The sequence below is a fragment of the Pteropus vampyrus genome, unplaced genomic scaffold (genome assembly GCF_000151845.1).
Source record: "Pteropus vampyrus isolate Shadow unplaced genomic scaffold, Pvam_2.0 Scaffold725, whole genome shotgun sequence".
NCBI lineage: Eukaryota > Metazoa > Chordata > Mammalia > Chiroptera > Pteropodidae > Pteropus > Pteropus vampyrus.
In genome coordinates, this window is record NW_011889506.1 from 11,884 (window position 1) to 22,089 (window position 10,206).

The 10,206-nt window shown below is 63.3% G+C and overlaps 1 protein-coding gene across 1 annotated transcript in view; it reads right to left on the reverse strand.

The window, feature by feature from the left end:
• Window positions 1–3,009: 3,009 nt before the first annotated feature.
• LOC105309352 (exocyst complex component 3-like protein 4) overlaps window positions 3,010–10,206 on the reverse strand; it is a 17,412-nt gene continuing 10,215 nt past the window's right edge. Inside the window, exons 3-11 of the mRNA XM_023526155.1 lie at window positions 9,593–9,753; window positions 9,238–9,360; window positions 8,746–8,846; window positions 8,441–8,521; window positions 6,590–6,704; window positions 5,969–6,088; window positions 5,733–5,885; window positions 5,034–5,155; window positions 3,010–3,931 (exon numbers count right to left, since the gene is read on the reverse strand). Coding sequence (XP_023381923.1) covers window positions 3,739–3,931; window positions 5,034–5,155; window positions 5,733–5,885; window positions 5,969–6,088; window positions 6,590–6,704; window positions 8,441–8,521; window positions 8,746–8,846; window positions 9,238–9,360; window positions 9,593–9,753 — 1,169 coding nt within the window. The 3' untranslated portion in view covers window positions 3,010–3,738. The remainder of the gene's footprint in view (window positions 3,932–5,033; window positions 5,156–5,732; window positions 5,886–5,968; window positions 6,089–6,589; window positions 6,705–8,440; window positions 8,522–8,745; window positions 8,847–9,237; window positions 9,361–9,592; window positions 9,754–10,206) is intronic.

Below are 10,206 nucleotides of genomic sequence, written 5' to 3' on the forward strand. Positions count from 1 at the left end.
CCCAGCACAAGCCCACTGCCCAGCGTGCCACCCATCGGCTGGGACCAGTCCCTCCCCCAGGCCCGAGCATGGACAGCGGGCAGACACTGACCCCAACAGGGGCTCCTCTGGTCTCCTGGGGTTCCCAAAGGGACTCTGTGGTAGAAAGAAGTGAGACGGGGGACGGCACTGGGCCCTGGGAACAATGTAGCCTCCTTCCCCCGACCACCGCCTCCTATCCCACAGACGGTGCAGGGGCCCCCCTGAGATCTGGGGCCAGGAAGGAAGGGGCCTGGGTCACCAAGCAAGGAAGGCAGAGGGAGAGGCTGTGCAGGCGCGGGGGTGACATGCTGACCGCTGCTCGCAGCACAGCTTTGGTGCTAGGGTCTCATTTGCCCCGAGCTCCCTTGCCTGCTGGGTGGTGCCCGCGTGCTGCAGATGAGGACACCGAGCCTCAGAGAAAAGCGCCCAAGCCACCAGCTGCGGGAGGGCAGAGCTGAGACCTGAAGACACACCTGTGTGCCGTGGCCCCGTGGGCTCGTCCAACAACACGCTCAAGCAGGAGTGGTCCCGAGCGCCAGGGACCAGCAGGGAGAGGTACCACACAGGGCGCAAGCCCCCTTCTGTCACCCTGGGCCTGCCCTTGGGCCGGCAGGCTGTGGTTCCCCATGCCCTTGGACCTCTGCACCCCACCTTGGCAGGCTGGCCCTCCACACCTTCACATCGCCCTCCCAGCCAGGCCCGGTCTGGAGCCCCAGAAACTTCTCAGAGCAGGCCCTGTCCCGAGGGCCCATAGGCTCAAGGACAGAGAGCAGAGGCCCCTCTAGTCCATGAAGGAACCTAGAAAGCTTGGGCGTCGGAGGAAGCCGAGCTGAGCAGAGAGGAGAGAGGAGAGCCATGCTGTGGAGGGGGGTGCGGGGGGTACCAGGGATCAGAGGGTGGGGCCTGGGACCCAAGCTCGGGGGCAGTAAGATGGTCCCAGGCTACGCTGCTCCACTAGAGGAACACAGACACTGGGCCATGGTCCTCTGTCCCCCGGGCACAGACGGGCTGGCTCTCCAGGAACACGAACACGCATGTGCACACGCATACTTCCTTATCAGCCAGGTAACTCGCTCCACGACATGGAAGCAGCTCTGGGAGCCGGCCCACCCTGCTGGCCTGGATAACAGATGGCCAAACACTCTGGGCTCTTTGCAAGGCCTCAGAGGACCTGGTGGGCAGGGAGGGTGGGAGGGTCCTGGGCACAGCACCCACCCACTAGGGCAGAGAGGCCAATGGCCAAAGCCCTTGGTCTGAACCATCCCAGTGTGTCCCCTGCCTCTCAGCCAGCCCTATGGTCTCCAGCTTCCCGAGTGCACCCTCATTAGGAGCTGCCATCCGGCCTCCTGCTCATCCTGCTTGCCTTGGGATGCTGACCGTGGCCCCCGGCCCCTGCCAGGCTGGCAGGGACACACACCAGGGCACACATACCCACCTGGGCACAGACTTCCTGGCTCTGGGCCTAGAAATGCTTAGGAAGGCAGCCCTGAGTCTCGGGCCTAGATCCTTCCCCTGCAACTGGAAAGAGGCTGCTCAGCCTCCTGGGGCCCTGCCGCCCTCAGGCTTTGCAGCCTCTCTGAGTTCCCCCACTCCTGCACTTGGGGTCTTAGGTCCTGGGAACATGGGGTCCCAGGGGGCCAGGGTCCTGCCTGTATGGCTGACACTTCGCTCTCCCCAGCCTGGGAGTCGCTCCCCATTTCACAGCTGGAAATACTGAGGCACAGAGGGATAAAGGAACTTGCCAACAGTCTCATGGCTGCAGAGTGGCAGAGCTAGGACTGGACATTTTCCCACCTCAGCAGCCTGGCTGGGAAACCCGGGCCCAGAACCTTCAGACTTAAACTTAGGGGCTCAAGGGCCAGGTCAGTCAGGGTCTGCGCCGGGGGCTGCCGGGGCTTCCTGAGGAAAATCTGGCCAACACCAGACCAAGTCAAGACTTCCTATACCCCACCCTACCCGACCTGAGACTCACCTAGGCCACTCTTGGCCACTGGGGCTACAGGTGCAGTGAGGCTGAACTGTCAATCATCTGCCCCTTCCTAGTAAAAGAGGTGCCCCTCTGATACGGCCCCTCCCCGTGGCTGCAGATCCCAAGCCACCTGTGCTGGCGCCTGGTGTGAAGCCGTGCCCACCTCTGCCCTCTGCTGGCCTCAGTTTCCCCATTGATACAAGGACTGCTTGTCAGCGGCAGCACTCAGGCACGCCGTGCCCCCAACCCCCAGCCCAGAGCCTGGGAGCCTGGGAGCCCAACCTCTCCTCTTCCTCATTCCTGCCCCACCCAGCCCCACCCACCAGATGCCCTGCTCTGGACACTCCCTTGCTCCCTCGACCCCTGTGCACCCATGGAGCAGGCAGCCCTGGCATCTGCTCCCAGTTCCCGTTGGACCCCAACGTGACTCAGTCCTGGCTCAGAGCTCCAGCCTTGGTGCAGGGGACTGGGCGGAAGTGCCTCGGTCCCACCCACTGGCTGTCCACAGTGTAAGGATCTGTGCCCAGGAGGAGAAAGGCCCCCACCCGCCCAGCCAGTCCCGCAGTTTTCAGGACCCTCGCCCTGTCCTCGGCTGACTCAACTGTGTTGGGCCCTTTGAACCTTGGACCACCTATGGTTACCTGCTCCCCACTCCTGCCATGGTCAGGGTTAAGCCCAGAGAGCCAGCAGGGGCTTCCTGCAGGGGTGTTGGGGCGGGGGCGGGGGGTGGCACCCATCCCGCCTGTTTCAGTGTCTCCCTGTACATCCCCTCATCCCAAGCCAGGCCTCCTTGGCCGGCCCAAAGCTGCCAATGCAAATGAGCTTTCCGGTCAGCCCCACCAGCTGGCAGGAGCCAGATTTCAGTGCCAGCTTTTCATGAGACAAGGACGGGGGTGGTGTGGTGTGGGGGGCAGGTGCACACTGGAGTGAGCTTTTTGCAGCTCCATCTCCAGAGCTGACACTTATCAGGTCGCCGCCCTCCTTCCCGCCCCCCCCACCCCCCCACAGTGCCAGGAGCCCAGCAACCCTACAACTCTCACTGCTGAGAAGTCCGTCTCGCATCTAACCCAGACACCAGAAGGTGCAGGGCAAACCTGGGCCTTTTCTGGTCTCCCAGGGGCCCAGGCCTGCTTGGAGCAGGAGAGAGCAGTGCCCGCTTCTGCTGGGGGAGGATCGCTTGGCACGCGAGGCGAGCAGTCCAGGGCGCCGGGTTCTGAGCCCCGTTTGCTCTGCAGCCACAGCTGTGGTCTCCCCACTGATACAATAAGCAGAAGAGGGCCGTCCACTACATGGAGGCACGACAGAGCCTTCCGGCCTGGCTCCTTGGACCCGGGGACCCAGGCCTCCTGCTCCCAGACAGCTTGGTCCTGCACCCCACTTGGGGGTACACCATTTTAATTCATGTTTATTTAAAAAATAAATACTCTGTTGTTTGCTTTCAGACTGGGAGTGGTGTGGGACACTCAGGCGGGGAGGCCTTCTCTGATGCAGTGTTGGAGGGAGGCCCTGGCTCCCACGCATGCCCCCACAGATGCCTGAAATGCCTCTATTGTGGCTGCGACTCTTGGCCCAGCAGCGTGCTTGGCAGAGGACAAAAATACCATGACTCTGGGTTTCAGGGTTGGGAGCGGGGCTGAGCATGCCTCCCTGGACTCCCAGCTCCGGGTTCGGGGCCTGCGGGAACGTGGTTGACCCTACACCTGCTGCAGCCCCCGCCTGGGGTGGGCTCCCCTCTGGACCGGGAGCAGTTAGATGCAGGCCATGAGCATGTCCACGGATGGGGGCACCTTGATCTCCTGGAAGAGCACGCGGCGCCCATGGGTCCCGGAGTCCCCGGCCTTGGCCACAGCCCTCAGCAGGTCCTGGGCGTGCTGCAGGAGGCGCTGGTTCCGCCGGTGGCCCAGGCGGCGCAGGGACAGGATGGCCAGCACGTGGTCCCGTCTGCAGAGACACGGGGCCTTTGCTGAAGACCCAGCACCTCCAGGGACCCCGCATCCCAGGCGGAGGGAACCCCTCGCTCAGGATGGACGTGCGAGGGCACCCACATTCTGGAGCCTGGTCTGAGAGGGGCTGGGAATGAGGAGCAGAGCCCCCGGAGGGGCTGGCTGGTACTTGAAGGGTGCCTGCCAGGTGGAGACGGGAAGGGGCCCGCTGGACAGGTGAGACAGCCCGTGCAGAAGTTCAGAAACACGGCCTGAGGGAGGGGGCGACGTGGCCCTGCAGGGGGCGGTCAGGGTCAGGGGACCTCCAGACGCTCGTGTGAGCCCCGTGCTGGTGGCTACAGCCAGAAGGGCACCGCGTGGAGGCGGGAGGCCAGCACCCAAGGGCGTCGCTAGAAGCTAGTTGCCCCTTTGCAGCCCAAGCACCCCTTCAGGGCTCTAAGCAGGAACCTGGGAAGGTGGGGCGGCAGAGGGTGGGGGGGGGACACGGAGGTGCCAGGAGGGGAGCCCCAGAGCGTTGCTTTGTGTTGCAAGGTGAACAATCACTCTGAGTCAAAGGCAGAAAGACAGCTGGGCCAGGCCTGGGAAATCTCCCCGGGGCTTGGCCGCGGGGCCAGAGAGGGAGTGAACACCGGGTTTTCTGCGCCCTCCCCTATCCTGGAATCTCCCAGGCCTGTGGAGAAATTCAGACCAGGATTTCCACAAGGTCGATGACTCACCCAAACCCCAGTACGACCGGGGATCAAAGCCTCCTTCCTCTTGGCAGGAGTTTCCAGAGAGGGCTTTCTCTCGGAGGTGGGGTCACACCTCCCCCCAAACTCCCAGGGACATGTCTCCACCATTGGACTTCTGATGAGGGGCCCCAAGCCCGCTCAGACTCCAGGGCTCCCTCATCCCACCACGAGACCAAACGAGGACCTCAGGGAAGAGCTTACGAGGGGGGAGCAGCCCTGTTCCCTGGCTTCCCCACCCCCAATGGGCTCCCGGGGCTCCTCACCCGCCCACCTACAGCCCCCAGGACCCTGCTGGAGGCACAGATCCCAGGCCCCACGGCCCCCTGGCGCTCCAGCAGAGCCCGGGGTGGGGGCAGGTGGGGCGCAGACCTGATGTCGGGGTAGCTCCGGATGAGCGTCTCCAAATGCCTCTGGATGTCCTCTTTGTAGGTCTCACCCAGTATGTCCGCCACACACGGGATCGCTGGGCCCAACCACGTGGCCCCAGAGCCCTGCAGAGGCAGGGGGACAAGTGCAGGGCTGGCCATCTCCCCAGGAGTCCCTTTGCCACCTCTGCAGTCTGCCTGCAACCCGTCCATTAGTGTGCTGTTGGCCCTTCTCCTGAGGCCCCCACTGCAGCCCCACGGAAGGGGACATGGGACTTGGCACGCAGACTCGCCACAGCACGTTTGGCATCTCTCCAAGGGCAGCACAGTGTCTTCACTCTCTGCTCATACGGGTAAAGTGAGGCCCCAGCGGGGAAGTCCTGCCTGGAGTCACTCAAGTCGGGGACCAGCAGGCCGGATGAGGGGTGTTTGTGTAGGGAGAGGGTACCTCGGCTCCACTGAGCCCGTCCAGTCCAGAAGATGCGGCTGCGACCCTCACTCTTTCCCCACGCACCCCACAAAATGTAAGCAAGCTACGCAAAGCGCCGCCCACTAGGCCCCGCCCCTCTCCGGCGGTGCGGGGTGGAGGCCGGTGCGGGGTGGAGGCCTCCGCTTTCCCCAGAGCCCTGCGCTATGCTCTGGACTCTTGCAGGGACCAAGCAGAAGTGAGAACAGTGAGTGAAGGGCCCATGGCTGCAGGTACCAGGCGCTGGAAGGTTCCGTCAATGGCCTGGGCATCAAGGGCCATCTTCTGGGAGCAGGCTATGCGCTCCACGCCCCGGAGCCGCTCCTGCGGCCTCAGCGCCTGGGCCAGGTACTCCCGGACCACGTAGCGGTGCACCTCCTGCAGAATCTCCTGGACAGCGGGGGCGGGGGCGGGGTCAGGCCCAGCGGCCTGGCCGGGCATGCCCCCACCAGGCGCCGGCCCCTTTCAGTTACCTGTGCCCGGGCTGGGACCACAAGCTCCAGCTGGCTGGTGAAGGCCAACACCTTCTCCATGATGGGCAGCAGTGCATCTTGAGTCAGCCAGGCCTTGGTGCACAGGACCCTGAAGAGTGGCTGCGGGCGAGGGTGGGAGTGGGGACTGTCCAACCGCGTCCTCCCCAGCCACCAGACCCTTCCCTCAGAGCCCAGCACGCGGCTCCTGACGGGTGTTTCAGGCCTGGGGACAATCTGTCAATAGGAAGAAACTCTAGGGGACTATCTGACTTCTCGACAGGGTACCCTAGTGACATCTCCTCTCCTACCACAAATTATGTGCCCTGAGCTCCAGGGGGCACAGTGTGAGTTGGAGCCTCTGGCCCGGCCTTGCTTGGAGGAGCCCTGGGGAGGTGCTGAGTCCTTGGCCCTGTGTCCTTGGGCCTTCTGTCTCCAAGAAGTGGAGACTAATTGTCCTGCTCAGCTGAGAACTTGTCTGGATCTCCTGACCACCCCCAAGACACGACACCTGAAACTGCCCCTGGGGTAGATAAATGCTCTGACTTGGACCCCCAGGTTCCAGGGCCCGGGGAGCACCTGCTGGGTGTGTAAAGCGGGGAGAGAAGGGCCCATGCCACGCACCTGCACATCGCGCTGCAAAGCCAGGAGCAGCTGCTTCTGGAAGGTGCAGATGGTCGCCACCAGGGGCTTCTCCAGCTCCGCAAAAGTTCCCGGGAACCTGGCCAGAAGACTGGTCCTGGGGAGCGGCAAGGTGGGGCAGGCTGGGGGACAAAGCCCAGCATACAGCCATGCAGGCTAGTGCCACACCAACTCCATTCATTCACTTAGACTATAGTGTGAAAGGCAGCCCCTGCAGCCACGCGGTGTAGTAACCCTGGGAGCAGAGTCAAGTGAGGTGACAGCACCAAACCCCCAGGGGCCCATCATCGAGGGGTAGGTCAGAGGGATGCTGGTGGTGGCCCCACTGCATGGCAGAGCCACTCTGTGACAGCTCTGGTCCAAACCTCCATCCATCCTGGACCGTGCAGCACAGCGTGCCTGGCAAAAGGGCCCTCCTCTGAGCCTTATAACTGCCTCCCTGAAGGTGACGATGTCCCCATTTCACTGTTGAGGAAACTGAGGTCTAAGCTATGCCCAGTCCCTGGTTCGGGGACGGAAAAGGGCAGGCTAACGTTCCATCGGGGGCTGGCCAGAGGCTGCCTACCGGAAGATGGGAATGTTCCCAGAGGCTGAATTGATGGGCCTGGCGCAGATTAGGGACAAGGGAATGTTAGGGAAATAGTGCCTCCTCGTGGTCAGGCTCTGGATTCACACAGGCCTGGTTCAAGTGCCAGGTCCAGCACATACTGGCCATGTGACTGTGGACAAGTGGCACTTTCCCCCACCCCCCGAACCTCCACTTTCCCATCTGTACTCTGGGATGTCACACTTGGGATGAAATGCATCCGACAGATAAAGCCCTAGCACAGTGCCTGGCATATCACAAGTACTCACGAAGAGCGAATATAAACGGAGTCTTCTAAGGCAGGGGTCCCCAGCACCTGGGCTATGGACCAGTACTGGTCTGTGGCCTATTAGGAACCGGGCCTCACAACAGGTGAGGGGCCCGAGAGTGAGCGAAGCTTCACCTGTATCTGCAGCCGCTCCCCAGCGCTAGCATCACCCCCTCAGCTCCACCTCAGATCATCAGACATTAGATTCTCATAGGAGCACCGGTCCCTGGTGCCAACAAGGGTGGGGACCGCTGTTCTAAGGCATTGAGTCCTAGGGGCAGGTGCTCGGATTTCCACTTGACAGAAAAGGAAAAGAGGCACAGAAAAGGGACGTGACTTATCTCAAGGCACACGGCCAGCGAGTGGCAGAACTGGGATCGGAACCCAGGATGGCTGAGTCTGTGCCCATAGCCGCTGGCTGCCCTGCAGCAGCTGGTGCACCCCAGCGAGGTGGGGACCCTGACATTTGGTGTGAGGTTAAAGACACATAAGGTGGGCAGCCACTGCCAGCCTGCAGGCAGGGCCTCTGTCTCTTGGGGACAGAGGGATCCAGGCCGCGTCCCCAGTATATCTCAGGTGGAATGTAATGGAGGGCGTCCCGAAAAAGGGGGTGTCTTAAAAAGAAAGAAGTCTGGCTGGGATGAAGGGAGGAAAACAATGGAGTCCAGAGTGGCAGGGATGGACTGGGCAGGAAACCGGGGTGGTTGTAACTTCTCGGCCTCTGCTCAGCCTTGAAATACCCTGCATCCCTGCCAGGGACTCAGCCCCGCGGAGGAAAGACCCCACAGCGGGGACAGGTGTTGGGGGGTGCATTCCTGGAGGCCACCTGGGACGTCCGCCCAAACGCCTGTGTCCAAATTTGTTTCCTTTGCGCGCGCGCCAGCAGCCGAGAGCCATCCGCGTCCCGGTTTCTGGAGCTCGCGCGCCCCCTGCTGGCTTCGCCGGCACCGCGCCCCGAGGAGGAGCAGGAGAGACCCACCTGAGCTCCTCGCAGGCGTTGATGTTAGCGCCCAGGTGCAGCTGGTTCACTGCTTCCGATTCCAGAAAAGCCTTTTCAAACCTGGGAGCAGGGTACGCAGAAGCCTTGGGGAGCCTTCCCGTCGCTCTATAACCCACCTCCCCCCGGACCTTCCCTCCTCGAGTCCCCACGCAGACCTCCAGCCTTATGATGAGGCTCCTCCCTCCGACGTGTCCCGGCATCTCCGACTCCCCCAGGGACGACCACCGTCCACACCGGGATCCGGCCGCTCACCCACCCCACCCAGGCAGAGGATGCGCCCGCACCTGGGCACAAAGAGGCCAAGCTCGCGCGCGCATATCTTCAAGGTGGTGGCCTCCAGCTCCGCGGAGATGGCCCTGGCCGCCTTCACGTGCTCTGCCACCAGCTGCGAGTGATGCCACGCGCTGAGCGGGAGTCTGAACCCTTGCACCTAATGCCCCCAGCCCCCACCTAGTGGCTCAGCACGCCCTGCTCTGTCTCACAGTCTCAGCTTCGGCTTCCAGTGGCCCCCACCTGGGGGTCAACCCTCCCAACTACCCGGGTACACCATGGCCACCTGCCAAGCTGGAAGCTGCGCTCTGGTGCTCCCAGCCTGGCCATGCGACCAGCGTCCCTCGTCCCGCCCCACGTGCAGCTTCAGGCTCCCCGCTAATGGGGAGGGAAGGTTAGGACCGAATTTTATAACTTTGGGTGTCCCCACCTCCAAGGAGACCAAACACCGGCTGCGGCCAAACACACGTTCCCTCCTCAGCCCCCCTCGCAGGCCGCAGCCGCACCATGTGAACGTCCACGGACAGCGGCGTGTGGTAGCGGCCCTGTATCACGTCGGGCGCCTCGGCGTCCTTCCAGCGGCTCTGCTCCAGCTCCAGGATGCCATCGAAGCAGCTCGCGATCTTGGTCTGTGTGGGATGGGAGGGGGTGGCGGCGAGACCTTCCCAGAAAGGAGATCCGGGTGTCCCCTACCTCCCGAACCCTGTCGCGTGCCCTTGGAGACAAGCATCACCCAGCGAGGGCACAAGCCGCGCCCGAGGCCACAGGGTGAGGCCTGAGCCTCAGCCGGCACTTGGAATGCGATCCCGCAGGCGCCGCACGGGCCCCGCCCGCCCTGGCCCGGCCCCGCCCCCGCCGAACCTCGAGGAAGCTGGTGTAGTCGTTCTCCAGCCGCGCCCACACCTCCGGTGCCAGGAGCGGGGGCAGCGGCTCCGTGGACAGAGTCAGGTCCGGGGCGCCCAGGAAATTAGGACTAGAAGACAGGCAGGGGACTGATGCGGCGGCGGCTGCCCCACTCCCCTCTGGCCGGGCTCAAAGCCTGACGTCATCACCAGCCATTACCGGAGGGTCCCGGACCGGGGCCTCTGGTCACACACACCGCCCCGCACCCCGCCCTCCCGGCTTCTGTGCCAACCCCACCTCGCCCCACAAGTTTCTCAATGCTGAATGTCCTGGCGCTCTGGCAATCGGCAGGGTACACAGAATACACAAGGACGGCTGTGTAGATGGACCTCGCTCTGCCAGGCTGCCTCTGAAGTGACCTCTACCCTCACAGTCGGGGCACACCCAAGACTGAGCTCTAAGCGCCCCCAGCACCACGCAGCTCAGGGAACTGCCACTATCCAGCCCACACCAGGGAAGCCGAGAGAGGGGCACACAGCAAATTGTGCCCAGGACTATAGGTACCCTCTCCCCACTGTCTCTCCGGCCCGTGCGGCTGGGGAGCGCTCACACGGGAGGTAATCCACCCCACG